General features: G+C 35.5%; 2 protein-coding genes across 8 annotated transcripts; both read left to right on the top strand.

Moving 5' to 3' along the window:
• LOC109833684 (probable plastid-lipid-associated protein 4, chloroplastic) lies at nt 161-13,458 on the top strand. 6 transcript variants are annotated; one of them, XR_002245314.1, is made up of 7 exons: nt 161-900; nt 1,566-1,679; nt 2,430-2,528; nt 4,700-4,769; nt 12,348-12,395; nt 12,571-12,647; nt 13,237-13,369. XR_002245314.1 is itself a non-coding variant. In XM_020401439.1 (6 exons), exons 1-6 carry the CDS (start codon nt 589-591, stop codon nt 13,307-13,309), a joined length of 750 nt encoding a protein of 249 aa, XP_020257028.1. In that variant the 5' UTR covers nt 161-588; the 3' UTR covers nt 13,310-13,458. The 6 variants fall into 6 exon arrangements, 3 of the variants coding, with proteins under 3 accessions (XP_020257028.1, XP_020257029.1, XP_020257030.1); XR_002245315.1 differs by lacking the exon at nt 13,237-13,369 and adding an exon at nt 13,182-13,200; XR_002245316.1 differs by lacking the exon at nt 12,348-12,395.
• LOC109833683 (histone-lysine N-methyltransferase ASHR1) lies at nt 14,188-22,301 on the top strand. Of its 2 annotated transcripts, XM_020401438.1 has the most exons (15): nt 14,188-14,553; nt 15,143-15,288; nt 15,477-15,671; nt 16,036-16,170; nt 17,344-17,398; nt 17,493-17,611; nt 18,542-18,630; nt 18,751-18,832; nt 18,927-19,028; nt 19,159-19,249; nt 19,351-19,470; nt 19,660-19,766; nt 20,904-20,973; nt 21,089-21,152; nt 21,967-22,301. In XM_020401438.1, the coding sequence occupies exons 3-15, from the start codon at nt 15,654-15,656 to the stop codon at nt 22,142-22,144; spliced, it is 1,230 nt and encodes a 409-aa protein (XP_020257027.1). In that variant the 5' UTR covers nt 14,188-14,553; nt 15,143-15,288; nt 15,477-15,653; the 3' UTR covers nt 22,145-22,301. The 2 variants fall into 2 exon arrangements, with proteins under 2 accessions (XP_020257027.1, XP_020257026.1); XM_020401437.1 differs by lacking the exon at nt 15,477-15,671 and having other exon boundaries at nt 14,189-14,553.

Genomic DNA, 22,793 nt, shown 5'->3' with positions numbered 1-22,793 from the left:
TTTTAAACCTGTCCTCTAAACTTTTTGTATTTATCGAATTGACGCTTTATGTGATGGATGCTAATTGCTAACTTATGTATAGATATTTCCTAGCTAAAAATAAACTTGGAAGATAAATTTGTGCGAAAATGATTAATTTTAAAAAATAATGTAATAAATCATTTGTCCTCTTTTTCACCATTTTTTGCCCTTTTCTTTACTTTTTCCCATTAGAAAAAGACGCGAAAAAGCCAAAACTCCTAAATAAAATTCAAAAAATTGAAGGGTGTAGGTTAAATTTATTTTTACATAAATGTGGTCAAAATAACGATGAAGGTGAAGTTAAAAAAAAGAGGAGGGCAGAGATTAAACTAAATTTATTTGCTTCACCTAATCAATTTACAAATAAAAGTAAATTCTACAAAATGGTCAAGTATAATTTTAAATAGACAATGTTTTGATTGGTAGCCAGTACTGCAATAACAATTCAAACTTATCTAATTAACATGCTATTTTATCTTGATATATTCCTATATCGTTATCAAATTTATTTATAATTTATGCCCTTATTATTTTCTTTTCACTTTCCATGTTCATCCTCTCATCACTATGGCCTCTTCCTCATATCCTCTCCCTCCTCCTCTCTCTTCCTTCAAAACACATAGAAATCACCACGTCATCACTTCTCAATGGCCATCAACTTCTGCTCTCTTACCTTTGCCCATAAAACCCAAGAGTCCCATTGAGCTCTCAAACCCATCAACTGTCCCCAAATGGAGAAGAAAAGTTTCATTTCTTTCCTCATTCCTCAAAAACAAAGAGAAAAGCAAAAAGGAAATAAAGGAGGAGCTCTTTGAGGCTATTGCCCCTCTTGATCGTGGAGCTGAGGCTGCACCAGAGGACCAAGAAAAGATTGAGCAGGTATCTGTTTTCATTTTGCATAATTTTATAAGAATTAAAGTATTACTGACCATGCTTATGAGTATTGAGAAGAATATCCTTCCTGAAATTTAGGCACAGTTTTAAAGTCCAACCATTTTTGGGCACATACTCATGAGTTAAAGTATTGAGCACCTCTTTTATGGGCCAAAACTTGGGCCTCACTCAGGGTCGGTTTTTAGAAAATCCGCTTTAAATTTGTGGTCGATAAGATTTGAACGTGTGTTGTTTTGGTACCAAAGTTCCTAAACGTTACACTAAAAACTTTGAAGTTGTTATCTCAAAAAAAAAAAAAAGAAAAAAAAAAGAAACAACCTCAGAAGTTGTAGTTGTGCTGAGGGTTGAGAATTATATGTTTATATTCTAACACACATCAATCCATTACTATTTTATTCATCCTCCTTCCACATCTGAGCCAGACTAAAATATGTTAGTCTATTGTTGTGAGAAAAAAGTATGTCATCGCATTAGTTCCAGGGCATCAAATCTCTTGTTTCTGTGCTTGATAAGCATTTCATGGTAGCTCTCATATATATATGTGTGAGGGTACGTGTGTGCGCCTGTGTATGCATGTTTCCTATGCATCTAAATTTTCATGGCTTCCCAAAAATTAAAATTCAACTGTTATGGCCTATTTTGATGGACAGATTGCATGCAAACTGGAAGCACTCAATTCAATAAAGGAGCCTCTGAAGTCAGATTTACTCAACGGTAAATGGGAGCTTCTATACACAACTTCAACATTGATTTTGCAAAACCAGGTTTTCCTTTTGCTTATGCACCATGTATATGAATCTAGTGAACGTACTGTGCCAAGAACAAACTTCTGTCTTTGGCAGCTTTGTATCAGCTCATATATTGTTGCCCTGTTGCTTCTTTCTATCAGATACATCTGCACATATCGTCATATTCACAAGTTCTTCCAATAATTAGTTTCTTAAACTTGTAGGAAATAAAGATTTATAAAAGTTCCTTTTTTTTCTTGTTGGAGTAACGCTTCAGGCATAATTATTATGATTCCTCTTATCCTAATAATTTATTGGTTCCTTTGTAACGTTCATGTCACTTTAGCTGAGAAGATCATATATTATAGATTTCCAATTTATGTAATGTGTTCCTGGAACTACAAAATCTTGTTACTGTTCATTCTGTAGCTACATGTCATCAAGTCTCAAGACTAAGGCTAACCTGGTGCATCACAGTACTATCTTAACCTTATCTTTGCATACATCTATCCTTTTATGTTACTTAAATTTAACTAGTAAATCTTTCACTGGTGTTACTTTCGATAAACTCGTTTATTTTTCACTCAATAGGTCACCTAAAAGTACTACAATATGCAACGTTTCCCATTAGAAGGAATGTGTTACCTCAAGTGCATATTACCTTCATTTGAGTAGGGAAAATGCTGATCTGGTCCTTTCCTTTTCTCCATGTCTCAAAATTTTGGATCCTATACTTCTCTTTATTGAGATTGTTTACTCAAATTACATTCTTTTTGACTGTTTCAGAGGCCAAAACTTTTGCGACCTAATGGAAAGATCTACCAGGCCATCAATGCAGATACTCTAAGAGCCCAAAATATGGAAACTTGGCCTTTCTTTAACCAGGTTATTCTTTTACTGCAACTTACACATTTGAAGACTCAATATGTCCTCTATTACTTGTCAATTTGGGCTTCTCATTTTCTCAGACTGGGAAAGTTGTTGTTCTGTCTTCGACAATTAGTTTCATTGCTCTTTGTAGAGAAAAAGAAACATCAGCACAACAGGAACAGCCAGTTAACAGCCTGCAGCCTCTTAATAAATAGAATCCAGAAATTCTATCTGTTGACAGGCCCTCTAATAACTTTCTATTTCAAATAATAGATAGATGAGATGATCTCTTTGGACGTATAAGTAGAGGGTTGTAATGTGAGTTTGACAACAAAATATAGATTAATAATATTTGAGCCTTCTTCTTCCTCCTCTCTTCTAAATCTGAAACTCTTCACTCTTGAAACCTAGCTAGACATAATCATGAACCAGCATCTACTGTTTCTTTCGATCAGTTTCAATATCTTAGAATAATGATACAAGGCATCTGGAAAAGGTTAGGTGTTTGTTCCCATTTCGTCCAACTCTACGTGGACATTCTATCAAGTGTCCACAAACTACACTTTAGGCCACTTATTTATTAACTAGTATCGTGTACGTGCATTGCACGTAGGCACATTTGTTGATTAATTTTTTGGAATTCTTTTGGTTCTATTAGGTTAGAAAGTGAATAGTTATTAAGATATTATAGTAATTAATAAAGAATTAATATTTATTCAATAAAATGAGACTTAATGCATAAAGATTAAATGAGTATATTTGTAGGAGGTCATGAATAAGTTATTTTTATCGAAAACAATAACTCTCTGCATAGAAAATTAGCTTACATGTGTTTCTATTATAAAATATAAACTACTTGTAAAGCAAGAAGCTCAAATACATTTACATGAGAGAGAGATGTTATTTTAAAATTATCTTTCTAGAAATTATTAAACCTCCTCTAGTTTATTATTAGCTCTTAGAGTCCCCCCAATTTATATTTGATACTTGCAATTTATATCTCTAAAATTGCATTTTAAGGGTATTAAGTGCTAGTATATCGAGGATGATTTATGGCAACTCAAGATATAGAAGAGGGAATTATGTATAATTTTTCCTATTTGTTATAATAATGCAATTTACAGATGGTTAATGGAGAAATGGGTAACCCTTCATGAATGATTGTAGTAGTACTCCATTCTATAAGCACCCTCAAGACCAACTCACTATATCATTTTCTAAATTGATCTTCATGCACTTTCTATTTGCCCTTTATAACCCAATAATATTAATGTATTACCTTAGTGACCATAGAACGAAAATTAACCCTTTACACATATAGAGTGAAAGCAATTACACTTATAATGCATTGTCATGGACAAATCTTTCTTTATCCCGAGAATAAGCATAATGCATTAAGAGATTCAACCAAACTACACAAACAATTTAGCATATTTACAAACATGCCTAGGAGTTGGAAAGCAATTTACATGCTAAGGTAAAAACATATACGAAGATGGAAGGGGGGAAAACCAATTAGTTTATGACTGAAATAGCTGCAGATTTTGATAAAATACAGGACCGCCTTCTTTGTCGCCTTCACCGGTTTTTTCTCTGCTCTCTAAATTGTACATCGATGCTTCCATTACCATCTCCTCATTCAATTCGATTGTACTCCACCAGTAATGTTACCATTAAAACACTCACACTTCTTGCCTTTTGTAACAATTTAGAGCTATGAATCTCGCTTTATATCTCACCACCTTACAATTCTTATTTATTTTTCTTACGAAGACCCATTTATATCCTGCAGGGATATATGGACTACAGTTTCAAAATACTTTGGCGAGTTCAGCTCTGCCTCAATTGCCCCTTTCCCATTAATAACGTTTTTCATTATTAGTGTGTAATGTCAAGACTTAGTGGGGGAATGTTATTAGTGGGTGGTTAAATAAAAATTTGATGCTAATAAATGGGAAGGTTATGAAAAATTAAGTATTTATATATCTTAATGTATGCATGTATGGATGTGCTAGAGATGTATGCATGCATGTGTTTCGAATGGTATTTTTGGAAGAAATGTTTTAACATGGCAACACACTTTTATAATAGTATTAGATAATGCCTAACATAGTTTTATTATATATCTAATTTCTTATCATCTTATATCTGAAAGTTCCCTTCAAATGCAAAGGTTTCATATGCAGGCAGTGGCTGATTTGATACCACTCAATTCAAAAAGAGTAGCCGTCAAATTTAATACATTCAAAATTGCAGGTTTGGTATGTGTTTCCTTCTCAAATACATCCTTTATTGGAGAACTTTCTATTTGTATCACTTTTGGTTATATTATCATAATAATAGTTGTGGTTCTCATGTGTATAGTTGGCAATTTCTTTTATTTACGTTAAGTCTGTTTGACATGGTGCACGGCAGACAAATTTCATCAAAAATTCCATACAATTATATCAGTTCGGCACTTATGACTAGGTTTTACCTAATATTGTAATCATCGTCACTATAGACTACAGAGGCTAAACTTTTGAGTAAAGTGGGATTTTGACATGGGGTATTAGAGCACTAGGTTTCAAAAGCTGTGGTTTGGACCTCATCATTACAATGTAAACAGGTAGTTTCTATCTGTTTCAATTTAAATTTCAATTGCCTAATAACAAATCTAGGATCATCTATAATCTGAATAAAATGTGATATACTTCATAAAATGTGATATAATTCGCTTTTTTTCTTTCACGTGTTCTCTAATTAGGACCTCATCATTTCGTTTCAAGCATGAATATTGTTGCTAATTTAATAAAATGACCAAAGTTTCCACTTGTTCATGCACGCAATGCTGCATATTTACTTTTTTTTTTGTCTATTGATAACGCTTGAAGGGAAATTCTTCTTAAGCTAATCAAATTGAATTTTTATTGAGTCGGACAAGCAAGATGCTAACTTCAGAGCCAATTAAACGACGCTAATTAATTCTTAAATATATGTCTTCCTAAATTCATCTGCCTATTCAGCAATTTTTTTTTGTTAAATGATTACTCGCTCCCAAACTCTTAATTTTTCCACCATTACCATCTGAGATTGGGTTAAGACATCGGTTTAGAAGAACTAAGATGGTGGCAGCCCAAGTAAAGGTTTCTCAATATTTTTTCTGGGTGCACCAATTTGTTTGTTCTATTGTCTTGCAAAAATTATTGAAATCATGGTTATACAGCCACATTATTGTGGCAAGGTTGGCCTTCAAGCAGCCAATCAAATTCAATTTGGATCATATTTTACACATAAATTATATAGATATTTTTAGTTAGTTTTAAGATGTTTATGTTGGATATAATCTAATAAATCTATTTGTGGGCACATATGATTAAATAAATGTGTATTGCTATCTTTCAGGATAACCCACTAAAGTGATCAATTAAGTTGGGTTAATGGGTATTTAAATATAATCATGGGGTTATATGTGCAGATACCAGGTTGTAATTTTGATTTATTGAGGGGCTAAATTACAAAAGTACAACATCTATAAATAAGGGGTTATGGTCCCTAACCTAGGGTTACATTCTCTAATTCTCTACACCCCCATCTAGCTAGAGAAATTCGGATTTAGAGAAACCCTAAGGTTAGAAGATCATCAAAAACCCAAATCAAGATTTCTTCTATGGATTCAGGTATAAGCTTCCGCTCTTTTAGATTCTTGTTAATCTCTTCGAATTAATCATGGCTATATGGTTTTAGATCTCTAATTTGGTTTAGATCTAACAAGTGGTATCAGAGCCACCTTGATTAATTCTTAGGGATTTAAGTTTTATTGGGTTTTTTGATCTTAAATCTCTAGTTAAAGATTCAGTTTTGGTTTTTCGGATGAACAATAAATTTTTTGTTCGGATGAACAGTAACGAAAAGTTTTTCGGATGATTAGTAACTGAAAAATCGTCGGTGAACAGTAACTTTTTAGAATTTTTTGGATTTTTCTTCGATTTTTCTTGGTCTGGGTTTGATTTTGAAAAATAAAATCGAGGAATTTTTTTTTGGTTTGTCGGCGGCGGTTTCGGTTTGAAACCCTAAGGGTTCGTGCGTGAAACATGCCGAATATTAAGGAGGAGGTTACCTCAAATTTTGGCGAAGCTGAAAGCTTAAAACGAACCTCGCGTTCGTTCAATTTTAACAAACCTCGCGTTCGTTCTAAGGTGAACCTCGCGTTCAACTCAGGTGAGCATCAAGCTCAATTTTAACGAACCTCGCGTTCGTTCTAAGGTGAACCTCACGTTCAACTCAGGTGAGCGTCATGCTCAATTCAGTCGAACCTCGCGTTCGTGCTTCAGTCGAACCTCGCGTTCGTGCTTCAGTTGAACCTCGCGTTCATTTTTTTAACGAACCTCACGTTCGTTCTCAGACGAACCTCGCGTTTGTGCTTAAGTGAGTCTCGTACTCAATACAGTCGAACCTCGCGTTCGAAGTTAAGCGAACTTCGTGTTCACTATGGTTAAGCCTCAGCTTTTCATGGGTCCACTTTGGTATACTTAATTTATTCAATTAAGTTATGGACCCTAATTAAGCTGTAAGACCCCAATTAAGTTTTGAACCTTTTAATTTAAATCTAATTTGGTTTTTAATCAATTATTTAATTCAAATATTATGACACTAAGGAATTAAGGTTGTCTCTCACTCCAATTGATTAATTGAAACAAGAAGTTGCCAAAGTAACCTCTCTTGTGTAGATTGTTCATGAGGAATGTGAGATGTTTGTGTGTATGCTTTCGTGTAAATATTTAATCGGCCCAAAGGAAGGTTAATATTTATTTAGACTGTATACACATCTGCGATGATAAGCGTGTGACAATTATAAGGTTTACATGTGAATAATGAATCGATCCAAAGATAGTTTCATTATTTGACATGAGTTATTGTCAATGTTTGATCATTGCAACAAGGTATCACTTACAAGTTAATATTACTGTCTAAAGACTTGATATTAATGTTGTGCCCGATATCTTGGATGGGGATTGTCATTATTTGAATTTTATTAATTATGGTTTCAGGGGCATAGAATCCGAAGGGATTACTAAGGCTAAAGATTTCCTTGCCGAAATTGAGAAGCGTTTTGCGAAAAACGATAAGGTAGAAACAAGCACGCTTTTAGCTCGCTTGATTTCAATGAAGTATAAGGGCAAAGGAAATATCAGGGAGTACATTATGGAAATGTCTCATATTGCTTCAAAGCTTAAGGCACTTAAACTCGATCTTTGTGACGAGTTATTAGTGCATCTGGTTTTGTTGTCTCTTCCTGCACAGTTTAACCAATTTAAGGTCAGTTATAACTGTCAAAAGGAGAAATGGACTCTAAATGAGCTCATTTCATACTGTGTGCAAGAAGAAGACAGGTTGAAGCAAGATAAGACAGAAAGTGCTCATTTGGCCTATGCCTCTAAGGATAAGGGCAAGAAAAGGAAGAATGATAAGGAAGCTGCTAAGGGTCCAGTTGAGAAGAAACAACATAAGGATAATCAGGGTTGTTTCTTCTGTAAGAAGCCTGGACATGTAAAGAAGGACTGTACAAAATATCACGCCTGGCGTGATAATAAGGGTACGTTCCTTGCTTTGGTCTGTTCTGAGGTTAATTTAGCTTCAGTACCTAGAAACACTTGGTGGTTAGACTCTGGTGCTACTACTCACATAAGTGTTTCTATGCAGGGTTGCCTGAGCTACCGAAAGCCAAGTGATGTTGAAAGACACATCTTTGTGGGCGACGGACAATCGGTAGATGTGGAAGCAATTGGGCACTTTAGGTTGTTGTTAGGAACTGGTTATTATTTGGATTTAAAAGATACTTTTGTAGTACCGTCTTTTAGACGGAATTTGGTTTCTGTTTCTGTATTGGACAAATCAGGTTATTCTTGTTCATTTGGAAACAGTCAATTCAGTTTATCTTTTAATTCAAATGTTGTGGGAACCGGTTACTTGAGTATTTATGACAACCTATATTTGCTTGATACAATTGCTTCTTACAATGAATCCTTGCATGTGGAATCACGTGGTACTAAGCGTAAATTAAATAAGGAAAATTCGGCGACATTATGGCATAAGCGCTTAGGTCATATCTCAAAAGGTAGAGTTGAGCGTCTTGTGTCTGATGGCATTTTGGATTCCCTTGATTTTTCGGACTTCGACGTATGTGTTGAATGTATCAAGGGAAAACAGACCAAAGTGAAGAGATTAGGTGCCAACAGATCTTCGGATGTCTTAGAATTGATACATACGGATATTTGTGGGCCATTCCCTACGGAATCCTGGAATGGTCAACAATATTTTATATCATTCATAGACGATTACTCACGTTATGGGCACCTATATCTTATTCATGAAAAATCTGAGTCTCTGGACATGTTCAAAGCCTATAAAGCTGAAGTTGAGAATCAACTCAACAGAAGAATTAAAACCGTCAGATCTGATCGTGGTGGTGAGTACTACGGTAGATATGATGGTTCAGGTGAACAACGTCCAGGACCATTTGCTAGATACCTAGAGGAATGCGGTATCGTCCCACAGTACACCATGCCGGGTTCACCTAGCATGAATGGTGTAGCTGAAAGACGAAATAGGACTCTTAAGGATATGGTAAGAAGTATGATTGCTCATTCTTCTTTACCAGAGTCACTCTGGGGAGAAGCACTTAAGACAGCAGCTTACATTCTGAATAGAGTACCAAGTAAAGCAGTTGCTAAAACACCTTATGAGCTTTGGACTGGTCGAAAGCCCAGTTTAAAGCATTTACATATTTGGGGATGTCCAGCTGAGGCAAGGCCTTATAGGCCAAATGAAAAGAAATTGGACTCCAAAACAGTTAGCAGCTACTTTATTGGGTACCCTGATCGCTCTAGGGGCTATAAGTTTTATGATCCCACTATAAGGAATATTTTTGAGACGGGAACAGCAACATTCTTTGAGGATGTTGAGTTTGGGGGGAGAAATAAGGTTAGAGACATTAGTTTTGAGGAGGAATTGGCTTCAGATCCAATCCATACAGTTACTTTTGACAATATTCAGGTTTCTATACCTGTTGTTGCTCAAGAAGTAAATCCGGAACCTCAAGATGATAATGTTGAACAACTCCCTGTTCCAGAAGAACAAACTCAACAACCTCAAGAACCAGTGCCATTAAGGAGATCCACGAGAGAAAGGAGAAATGCTATTTCGGATGATTACATTGTATTTCTTCAAGAACATGAGGAAAGTAGTAGAATGTTAGAAGATGATCCAATCAACTTCTCTCAGGTCATAAAAAGTTCTAACTCTCAACAGTGGATTGATGCCATGAATGAAGAGTACAAGTCTATGCAAGACAATAAGGTTTGGAAACTTGTCCCATTACCAGAAGGTGCAAAACCAATTGGTTGTAAATGGATTTTTAAAACCAAACGGGATGCAAACGGTAATGTGGAGAGGTATAAGGCACGTCTTGTGGCTAAAGGCTATACTCAAAAGGAAGGCATTGATTATACAGAGACTTTCTCTCCGGTTTCATCGAAAGACTCTTTCAGAATAATCATGGCACTTGTTGCTCATTATGATCTTGAGTTACATCAGATGGATGTTAAGACTGCATTTCTCAATGGAGACATTGATGAGATGATCTATATGGTGCAACCAGAAAACTTTGTGTCGGGAGACCCAAAGAATATGGTCTGCAAATTAAGGAAATCCATCTATGGACTCAAGCAAGCTCCTCGTCAATGGTATCATAAGTTTCAACAAATAATTATCTCGTTCAGTTTTGAGATGAACATTGTTGATGACTGTGTATATCACAAGTTCAGTGGGAGTAAGTATATTTTTCTGGTTCTGTATGTCGATGACATCTTGCTTGCCACTAATGATATAGGCATGTTGTACGAAACCAAGAGATTTCTATCAAAGAATTTTGAGATGAAAGATCTTGGGGACGGCTCTTTTATATTAGGGATCTAGATACATCGAGATCGCTCTCGGGGTATTCTTGGATTATCACAAAAGAGTTATATCGATAAGGTACTTAAAAGGTTTGGCATGCAAGATTGCAGACCAGGTGACACCCCTGTTGCTAAAGGAGACAAGTTTAGTCTCAATCAGTGCCCTAAAGGTAACCTTGAAATTCAGGAAATGCAGAAGATTCCTTATGCTTTGGCTGTAGGAAGTCTAATGTATGCTCAGGTATGTACGCGTCCGGATATTGCGTACATTGTTGGGATGTTAGGCAGATACTTAAGCAACCCTGGTATGGATCATTGGATAGCAGTCAAAAGGGTTATGAGGTATCTTCAGAAAACAAAAGATTACATGCTCACATACAGAAAATCAGAGAAATTAGAGGTCATTGGGTATTCGGACTCTGATTTTGCTGGATGCCAAGATAGCAGGAAGTCTACATCAGGCTACATTTATATGTTAGCAGGAGGAGCTATATCATGGAAAAGTGTCAAACAAACACTAGTAGCTTCCTCCACTATGGCAGCAGAATTTGTAGCTTGCTATGAGGCATCCAATCAGGGAATATGGCTGCGAAATTTTGTCACGGGACTGCGCATTTTGGAAAATGTTGAAAGACCACTAAGGCTATATTGTGACAATAAATCTGCAGTAATGTATTCCAATAACAACAGGAGCTCAACTAAGTCAAAACATATTGACATTAAGTTCCTGGTTGTGAAAGAAAGGGTACAGAGTGGACAGATATCCATAGAGCACATTGGGACAAACTCCATGATAGCTGATCCTCTTACTAAGGGATTGCCACCTAAGGTCTTTCATGAGCATACTGCTCATATGGGTGTGGTATTATTTGAGGATATTATGTTTTAGTGGGAGTTTGTATTTGTGGTGCTTTATGTTTGGTTGTATTGTCTGATCAGAATAAAGTATTCAGTTAAGACACTCAGTTACATTATGTTTGGTTTTGACCCCACTAAGGAGGACCAGTTGAAAATAGTCATGTACTGATCACATTGCATGTAATTTTCATGCTGCACATCCATGATTGATCTATGTCATTTGATTGTATTGGTATATGTGACCATTAATGGGTCGAGTCACGATAAATGTGACGAATGCTGCTTTGATCCTATATTGATATAGTCAATGGACGAGATTGTTCGGAAATACCTTTTCAGTGATAGCAATTTTTGAGCTCATAAGGTTATACACAATTTAAGGAATCATATGGTGCCCAAGTGGGAGATTGTTGGATATAATCTAATAAATCTATTTGTGGACACATATGATTAAATAAATGTGTATTGTTATCTTTCAGGATAACCCACTAAAGTGATCAATTAAGTTGGGTTAATGGGTATTTAAATATAATCATGGGGTTATATGTGCAGATACCAGGTTGTATTTGTGATTTATTGATGGGCTAAATTACAAAAGTACAACATCTATAAATAAGGGGTTATGGTCCCTAACCTAGGGTTACATTCTCTAATTCTCTACACCCCCATCTAACTAGAGAAATTCGGATTTAGAGAAACCCTAATGTTAGAAGATCATCAAAAACCCAAATCAAGATTTCTTCTATGGATTCAGGTATAAGCTTCCGCTCTTTTAAATTCTTGTTAATCTCTTCGAATTAATCATGGCTATATGGTTTTAGATCTCTAATTTGGTTTAGATCTAACAGTTTAAATTCCTTTGTTGTAATTTCCAAGATTGGTTTGGCCTTATATTTCCTCTTTTAAGTGTAACTTGTTTTCTTTAAGATACAAGAGACTTTCAACATCCATTTCAGTTACCATGTAGCCAGCTGCTTGAAAATATTTGCAATATTATCGCACGTCATTTCTAATTTGCATCTGATCATCTTACTTATAGATCAAGGCGCGCGGTTATTATATGTGACACGGTTCAATGTTGCCAACAGTATGACTTCTATATTTACCTACTAATTCTATTTTGGATGATTATGCCCATCTTATATTGATTTTACGTGTACACATCTTATATTACTTTTACGTGTACACATCTTATATTACTTTTACGTGTATATCTTTTCTATGCAAAAAAAAAAAATGTGACCTCATTTTCTCTTTTATAGATACCTATAAAAGCACCTGAGAGACCAGTCGAAGCTCTTGGTCAATTGGAAATCACTTACCTAGATGAAGAGATTCGGTAAGTCAAACTGAATTTCCCAAATGTTTGCTCCCATGTGAATTGTTATTCCTGTTTCTATTCGGTAATATACTTTTAGTTATTGATCTATTCCTTTGAGCGAACATTATTCCAAGCCCATCATACCTCCAAAAGACACCCAGTAAGAGAAGCAAATGTCGCTGAATGATTATTTGCTTGCCACGATTATGTATTGCAATTGAATTTCTAATAAGGAAAAGAGCTTTCTAGCAGGGAATAATATTTATTTCCTAGTTACCTAGAGTGATTCACGTCTAACTTCACTATAGTAATAGCCTAAATATATTTTGAATGTCAAATGTTGGTAATGAATCTCAAGGTATAAATAGTAGTAAATACTTGCGCTATTACCTCAGAAAAGATGTACATTAGAGCTTGATTCTTTGTTGAAGTAGTGAAATAATGTTTCTAGCTATAACATTTCTCTACTCGATCTTTTTAGAGCTTGATTCTTTGTTGAAGTAGTGAAATAATGTTTCTAGCTATAACATTTCTCTACTCGATCTTTTGCAGCGTTTCGAGGGGCAACAGGTCTAGCTATAACATTTCTCTACTCGATCTTTTGCAGCGTTTCGAGGGGCAACAGGGGAAACTTGTTCATCCTGAAAATGGTGGATCCTTCTTACAGAGTCCCAGTTTAAGGGAAATATCATCCTATTATGTACTTTTGATTCTATAAGATATTTATACCATTTCTGATAATACAATTAATGTGAACAGGGCGTTCGGATGTACCGAGCAGCTGTTGCTTCATTGTTTGTCATATCAAGCATTGGCAAATTTTTTTTTTTTTTGGGTTTCCTGCAAAGCTAAACATTGATCAGTGTCATGCAGTCTATTATATGGAAATTAATATTAGAACCAAAATAGTCATATCTGAACTTGAAGTTCCCTCTCATTAAGCAAGGGATTGGTCTTAACAAATGGTGAAGGTAATATATTCGTGTTTAACATGAATATTGCTATTTAAAAGGTATCAATATTCCTTGGACTAAAAGATAGAAGAAAAATGCCTCAGGGACCCCAAAAAAATGGGACCCTGAGGGGACAGGTGAGGTGTCACCCCCTGGCGGGGTGGGCTGACACCTCACCTGTCTCACATGAGTCCCATTTTTTAGGGTCCCTGTAGAACAGCCCAAGATAGAATGGTGCGCGTATGTCATCCATTCTACTAAATACTATGCGATAAGCCCAAAAAACCTTGTATATGTAACAATATTTTCCCAGACATTTTCTAAATTAATCAAGTTAAAAATATGAAGAAGAAATTTGCAAAATAGACTTATTTTGTTAAATATTTAGCAAAATATACCTCTTTTTGGCCAACAGGACAAAAAGATGTCGATTTTGCAAAATAGACCATTCGAAACATACGGGACTAGTAGTCCCGTATGATTTATAATTTATAAATCATACGGGACTACTAGTCCCGTATGTTTCGAATGGTCTGTTTTGTAAAATCGACCAAAAGATGTCTATTTTGCTAAATATTTAGCAAAACGGTCTGTTTTGCTAAATATTTAGCAAAATAAGTCTATTTTGCAAATTTTTCCAAATATGAATTATGTCAATACGAACGATACAAAATTGCAATCTCATAGAATAAAATTCTCCACGACGAGGATTAGGCATTTGCACGCTACTTCTTCTGGGCTACTGGGCCAAGCATTCGGAAAGCCTACAAACCTCCAAGCAGACTGCAGCGGCAAAAGATCACTATATTTTTTTTTCCTCCTCTCTCCAGAAGGAAAATTTCTGGCGGCATCGAAATCGTTCGAAGTTCTGATGGAGGATTTGCAGAGCGCTCTCTCGTCTCGTGGCCTGGCGGTCTCCTCGATCCCCGGCAAAGGCCGCGGTCTCGTCACCACCAAAGACTTTACCCCCGGTTAGTTGTTATTCTCAGTAATGATGATCAAGTAGAAATAGTACTGAAAAACCCCCGGGAAATCTGTTGAAAGCCGGTGACTTGACCCATAGTTGTAGTGAGTAATCAAGTTCAAAGTTGGGATATATGATGTTGATGACGATGCTTAAAAAAAAAACCTACTGAAATTGAAGAAAAAAGGGGGAAAAAAGAGTGGAACTTTACGTTTTGCACTGTAGATCTCCCTGTGAGACAAAATCATGTAGAATTTTTTTTTTAAATTGAGAAGTTTTTACGTCTTTAATTGCTGGTTTAGTGCTGTAGATTAATTGACGGTTGTGGAAAAGGCATGCAACTGTGGAGTGTTGAAAAATACTTCTTCATTGTCTCTTGAAGCTTTGGCAATTTTAAATCTCATTGCGTAAAAGATCTTTTTATTTTGAGATCTCACTGTTAAGGACTATACTGCACATAGGGAGTCAATTTATTAACATTACCTTCAACATAATTTGGAGGTATATGGCTTTATTATAACGCATGAATGTGATACTATGCAATTTGTTGAATCATCCTCAAAATATTTATTGTTGGTGTAATATGTATCTTGTAGGGGATGTTATTATCTGTCAAGAGCCCTATGCATCTTGTCCAAACAGGTCTTCTGGCGGTTCAATCTGTGATGGATGTTTTGTTTCAAATAACATAAGGAAATGCTCAGCGTGTCGGGTTGCCTGGTATTGCGGGAATAAGTGCCAGGTATTAAAAAAAAAGTTTATAACAAAAATTATTACAAGGTTTTTTTATTTTCATTTTTTTAAAATCTGTTGATACTTTTTGTCACAAAGATAATCATTTATGGGTCTGAGTTATTGTGCTTGGCCTTAGTCTTTGACTTTTTGTGACTCTATTGTCCTTTTGTTACAATGTCAATCCATTTTTTCAAGAAAAATCAAGATCATGGCTGCGAACCCAGATTGTCCTTAATGACACTACTATATGTCACTTGGTGAATGGATAAGGCTACCCACCTTGGGTTGGAGAGTGTGAAATGCAGACTAGCACGTTTTAGACAGAAAAGCATTATCGGGCAGAAGTATATACAACTCAGATAAGAAAGATGGATGATCTTACATCATCAGGTACCTAATTTTTTAACCAATCAATAGGAAGAGTATGTGTTCTCTCCATGCTAGCAGTGGAGAAATGAACCATATGGTCCATCACTAAACCTTGTCTCAAATATTCTACTGGAATCGACTCATATAGTTTTGATGTGTATGCCATGTTTACCAATAGTTTGCTGTGTAAGACTGATGGATGACTAGAATTGAACCTGGGTTGCTCTGCGACCGTGTTAAAGATCCCTTACACTGTATCTTAAACTCCAAAGTTGTGATGAGGGTTGAGGATTATAATTATATACCTCTGAGTCTCTGACAGTTAGTTTCTATCTTATAGTTCATCATTCCACAATCTAATTTATGGCTGTTTGACTTCTCTTAGAAATCAGAATGGAAATTGCATCAACTAGAATGCCAAGCTCTTGCAGCGCTGACTGAGGACAGGAAAAAAATGCTTACTCCTACTATACGACTAATGGTGAGGCTTATTCTCAAGGCAAAACTGCAGGAAGGGAAGGTGAGTGTTTTCCCTCTCCTTGCCAGTGCGTAATGTCCTTGTTTCCCTTTCTTTTTAGGTTTTTTTTAATAATAGGTCAACAATGTAATCAACTGTTACCTTAGTTGTAGGATTATGTCTAAGTTAAATTATCAAATTCCATTTTGGTCTCTTTACAGGTCGATTACATAGTCAACTTGTAAAAATATTTTGATTTTCGTATTAGTCATATGATACCATCAAATTCCACTTGTCAACACTCAACTATAATTACAATGACAACAACAAAAATGCCTTTATCTACTCCTCTACGTTCCTCTCTATATTGAACAGATTTATCCTCATGCCACTTCTCTTTTCTTTCTTCAGTTGCTGAGAAATGGATCTGATTTATATTCAACAACTAAAATTCCACTTGTTGGAGAACTTTTTTTCCCCATTAGCTGAAATTGCCTGAGTAGTGAGCACAAACTGTCTTTACATGCTTTTGAAATTCAAAGTGATATAGGTCTCTCAAAAGGAGGGGTGAAAGATATTCACCTTTACCCTATATGGAATATAGATGTTTCTATTAAAGTTCACATAGGTTCGAGCTTATTTCTTGTACCCTCAAATTATTTTTGGTTTTATAGTGGATCTATCATTTTGACATTTTGTCAAATCACTTATCCTACGCACAGAAGCCTTCTTGAGGTTGTCCAAAGTCTTTGCCAGCATATACATGGCACACCCTGATTTTGTTGTGATAAATGCCTTAATGTGTCACAATTATGGTTTTACTGTCAAGATTAGCCTCTTGGATATTGTCATGATAACTTGCAATGACTTAGCATTACCTATTGGCATTTGCGTGCTCTGTTACTGCTGGATGTTGTCGTCACAATGTTTGTGATTATGTTGTACCAAAAATATTTTGACGGTGAAGAAAATAACCTCAAGATTAAACTTCCTATTGTATATTTTCTCATGTGGGCAAGTTACTCCATTGATCCTAGCTAGCACCAAAGCTATTTTTCCTCCCTTCCCAAAAATTAATGGTCTCCAGTACTTTTATGATATGATATATGTGCGGAAGTGGTTCATGCACTGCAGCACTAGCGATCTTCAAATACTTGATGGATTGAAGTTCAAACAATTTCAAAATAGCCTAGCTATGTAAGACAACTGTTTCTTATATGAGTTTACTTTGTGTAGGTTATTCCGACTACTCCAATGGATAACTATGGCTTGGTGGATGCATTGGTTTCTCGTACCATAAATTTTATCTTTGCATTTTGACAGACATTAAAAGTTTCATAATGGATTTCCACTATTTTATTGACTGATTTTTTATTTTTGTCCAGATATGTCTGACATCAAGGAGGAACAATTAGTGCTTTATGCTCAAATGGCTAACCTTGTTAAGTTGGTGCTTCCTCACATGGAGATTAACCTCAAGGAGATAACGGCTAACTTCTCAAAGGCAAGGCTTAACTGATTTCTGTCATTGTAAAATGTTATTCTCCGTATTATTTTTCATTTCTAGGGAAGTGTAGCTCTTTATTAGAATAATCGCAAGCGCTCTGTCAATCTGGTTTTAATTGTCATTTTCCAGATAAATTAGGCAATGCCTCCCTTAGTCTTTTTTAATATAGATGAGGCAAGGTCATTATTTACTTGGTTTTAAGAAGATTTTTTGTACTAGCTCTTTGTATAAAGCTATAAATCATGCATATTAATGTTAATTTGATGGCAATCTATTTCAACTTAACGGGCTAATCCTTTACTGTTTGAATTTGGTGAAATTTTGCTCCCATGACTTGTAAAGTGGAATACCTTGCTCCAAAATGATGCAGAATAATATATTCACTGTATATAGTGCAGAGATGTACCTGCTCTTCTGATACCTTCATGTTGATATTAAAATAGTATGAAGAAAGCAACTCTGTATAATACCAAGGGAAACACTGTGTTATCTAAATTGTGTCCAGTTTTCTCAATGATTTTAGAATATCATTGTTAGCTGTTAAGGCTACATCTTTACTATTCAGATAGGTCTTTCGGTTACAACGAGCATAACCCGCTTGTACTAGTAACAAGCTTTGTTGTTACTAGTAACAAGTTCTGGTCCTACCTTGAAAGTTCAAGTCTTTTTTGTTATTAGTAACAAGTTCTAAGTCAGTTTTTTATGAATTTAAACATTTCTAGTCAATCCATGATATTATCTAGAGAGGTAATGTTGATATTACTACTATGCTTAGCATATCGTTAAAATACATTTAACTGATATGCTCATTTAGATTCCTGGAATTAACTCAGTGCAGCGTGTAATGATGTGAGACCTTCGGAGACCGTGTATGCGCAAATGCTTCTTTTGTATTAACATATTTTCATTGTGTTGGATCTGATGCAGCTAGCATGCAATGCACACACAATATGTGATAGTGAGCTCAGACCCTTGGGAACTGGACTTTATCCTGTAATTTCCATCATCAACCACAGGTTTTCCCTTGTGAAGTGCTTTTGGTTTACATAGCTTGACAATTCTTCTATCAATGAATCTTTTCTATCATGTATATGCTAATGTTAAAATTTCTGATGATGCAAATACCGGAATTTCAGCTGCATACCGAATTGTGTTTTGGTATTTGAAGGGCGTCTAGCTATTATTCGTGCTCTGGAACCTATAGCTAAAGGTAAAGAGGTTAGTATGCAAAAGAAACTTTGTCATAGCTGTTCATTCCTAGTATGTTGCGATTGGATTACTTTCTCACTAATGGAGCTTCTTTGTGGATAAGATCTTGATTAGTTATATAGAAACTGCTGCAACCACGAAGACGCGGCAAAATGATCTCAAAAAGCAATATTTCTTTACTTGCAACTGTCCTCGCTGTACTAAGGTTTTTTTTTTTTTTTTGCTAAATTAATTGCATTTAGTATAATATATTTTCATTTTATCCTTTTCTCTTGGCCAAGATATTTTTATGCAATCTTGCCTTTACCGACTATTTTTCTGCAAAACTATATCAGAGTCCATGTGAGGAACTTAAGGAAGATGCTCTTCTTGAAGGCTATAGATGTAAAGATAGCAAATGTGGTGGCTTCTTGCTTCAGGACTCTGGTACCTCATCAACAATGCTTAGTTGACTATTATCTCTGAAGCGATTCTTTTGCTTTGTTCGCTTATCTCCAGCAAATGTGTTCTCTTGGTTTGCTACACAGTGAAGAAAAGTTTCACGTGCCAGTATTGTGGTCTTTTTAGGGATCAGAAAGAGATTAAAATCATTGCTGGTGAGGTAGAAAGAATATCAGAGAAGGCTTCAAGTATTTTGTCATGTGGAAGTATCCTGTATTTTTTTTCTAGCACGCTCGAAGTAGTCAGCTTATTGCTTTAAATTAATACGTTTACTTATTGTCCTATGTTGTATTTCCCATGGAAACCCCTCTTGATTTGCTTCGTAAATGCCGTTCTTCTATTATAATTACATTGCCTTTAGGTATTTCTATTTTGTAAACTTAATGAAAGTTCAGATTTCATTGAAGCAAGCACTATGTATAAAACAATTGAGCAACTCGAAAGGGAGCTGTATAATCCAGAGTCTATCAGATTGCTACGAACCCGTGATACTCTTCTAAAGGTTCAGTATTAACTAATTTGATTCCCTAGTATCTCATTGTGCTCCTTATGATAGTTAAATTGAAGTTTATTAATCTCTTGTACAAGTTTAATAAGTTATGCTTGGTTATAAACATATTCCATGAATTGGTGAATGAAGAAAGCATGGCAATGCATCATCTTGCCCATCTAAGGTTACTAGAATGCACTGCTTTCTGGTGTGTAATTATTATCAGTGCTGGAAAGGCAAACTTTTGAAAACCTCAAGTCATCCTTGTCATATTAAACTCCGAAGCAGACATTAACGCAGGGGACAAGCTAGTAGGAGACATCTCAAAAGCATACACCTTGCAGCCAGGAATGTCAACAGTTTATTAGTGATGCTGTGGTAACAGAAGACCTAACATATCTCCATGAATCCCTCTTTCACCTGCTCTTCACTTCTAGGATATTTTTTAGATGTTAACACATTTATGTTTTCCTTGATTTATTCACAATATCTGTCGCTTTAATAATTTAGAATAAAAAACTATGGGGCTCATGTTGCTTCAGTGTGTCTAATGGTTTGCCTCACTACTGTTCCTTTATTAAGCATCAATTACTACATCTTCCTTATAGTGTTCAACTAGATTATACACACACAGACACATAGAGAGAAAAGGGGACGGAAGGAGGGAAGATGAAATATGATGGGATTCTCTCATATACAATGATGTAGCTGAATCTCAACAGTTAACAAAGGGGATTCTTTCTGTGTTACTGAGATTCTGGCTCATCGCTGTAAATAAGGGAATCCCTGCATTTGTCATATGATACGCATTGTTCTCTTACACGCACATATATGAGAATGTTGGACATGAGTTACCAGTTACCACCTCATTTAGCAAAATGACCTAACAAGAGATAGGAGTGGTGAGGTTCATTTGCTCCGAGTGACTAGCATGGTGTGTCTTGCCACTAGTTTATCTTTTGGTAGCTTATTTAGTACAATGAGTTGCTACTTCATTTCCATTTTCCGTACATATAATTTATTTATTTGTTTGTTTATTTCTTTAACTTGTCTTGCTCTCATCTCTTAAGTATATGGCATTGCTAGACATTTTACTTCGTTTTCCAGTGACAATATGATTCAGATGATTTTCTTTTGATGTTTAAGCAGATACTCATGGAGCTAAAAGACTGGGAAGGTGCACTAACGTATTGTAAATTGACAATTCCAATTTATCAAAGTAATCACTACCTCAGCTGAATATACATTGTATTCATCTATTGAGTTTTCCTTGTAGCTTTCACAATAAAGATATAACAAAGCATTTTGCTAACCAAGTTTTCTCTTTACTGCAGAAGTTTATCGAGAAATTCATCCAATGCTTGGCTTACAATATTATACATGTGGAAAACTAGAATGGTTGGAGTACACTCCGTACTTGTTCATCTTAAATGTCATTTCCTACTTTCTTTTAGAAGAGAAACTTTTTTCTACCATTCTTGTTCTATTCACTATGCAAGTTTTACAACAGCCTTTTAGATTAACTCCTTATGATAAGCAATCATCGAAGCATCCTTAAGATATAGGAAAATGTTAGTCTTTGAATGTTTAGGATTTAAACTGAATATTTCCGGAAATAGAGCTGACCCAAGACAGCCTTCCGGCCACATCAGCAGGTTAGAAGGACATTGGGTTTAAGATTACCTCTTATGATGCCTAAGAACAGAGTATGAATGAACAAAGAGACCATAGGCATGATGTATAAATTGATACAGTGAAGTCAAATAAAGTTCTTAATAGAAGAGAAAGTTGCAGGAGAAAAAACTAGGCATAAATAGATATAACAAGGTCAGAACAAATTTTCCATTTGATTTTTGAAAAATTATTCAGAATACTGCTGAGAACTTGTTATTGTTCACTTGCAACTTCTTTTTTTTCGAGAATAAGGATGGGAACTCAAAGAGAGTCCCCAGCCGTTTCCACGTGCGCAAAACTTTGAAGTAATTATAGAAACCTTAAAGAAAGACATCATATCTAAACCTCTGATTAATTGCAAACAATTGAGATTTCAGGTTGATGCTGATGTTCATATTTCATTGTTTGTTGTGACATGCTACCATGCTTATAGTCAATTAAATAAATATTTACTGACACCTATTCTCTTGGTATTCTTTTGCATTGGGGCAAATTAGCGAAGCAAAATCTTCAATGAACCACTCTTCATGCTTTTCAGGTTACTGGAACATACAGAAGATGCTTTGAAATCCTTCACTCAAGCTGCTGATATACTTCGAGTTACCCATGGAACCAGTAGCCCTTTCATGCGGGAGCTATTAAGCCGACTAGAGGAAGCCAGAGCTGAAGCTTCTTATAAACAATCGGCCAATGGCGACAGAATGATCGAAGATTGATCGAGTTATAACTTTTCTTGTACTCAAATAATGGCCGAATCATATTTATTTCCAGAGTTCATTGACTGCTGTATTCTATCATGTTGGATAGCTGTATGTGAAAATATTAATTTATGTATTTTCAGGTTTGTGATTTGTATATATCTGTGTAAGAAAATGTCGTTACTGCTTTGTTCTCTTGAAGGAACTCAGATCTTTTTTATGCCGAATAGGATAGATGGTTGCTCGAAGTGTGGTAGAAAGCATCACTGAAATGAAGAAGGAAAATGATAAGACACAAATAAGTGGGGTTCATGTGAACCAATAATTTCTATTTGCAATTTATAAGAAAATGTCTCACTTTCTTTTTGAGTTCGGATCCTCTCAAAGCCGGTCTTATATAGACTTTTTGTGCGGAGCGTCTAATCAGCTGCTGCGTGTTCCGCCTTTTTACCCATTTGCAACTTTTGATTCTAAGATCCCACTAATTATTTGATTCATTTAAGTTACATTTAACGTTGGGGCAGCAATAAACACTAATTTTTTAATATCTTAATTTCTTAATAATCTTAATTACTATCAGACCATGTTATTGAGAAAAAAAAATAGAATGTCAGCCAATGTTCTTGTACAGGCATGTCTACATGTGCTGTGAAACTCTAGAATTAAT

The sequence above is a fragment of the Asparagus officinalis genome, chromosome 3, assembly GCF_001876935.1.
Source record: "Asparagus officinalis chromosome 3, Aspof.V1, whole genome shotgun sequence".
Taxonomy (NCBI): domain Eukaryota; kingdom Viridiplantae; phylum Streptophyta; class Magnoliopsida; order Asparagales; family Asparagaceae; genus Asparagus; species Asparagus officinalis.
Note: the sequence above shows the minus strand (reverse complement) of the source record. Positions and strands in the feature narration are given on the sequence as shown.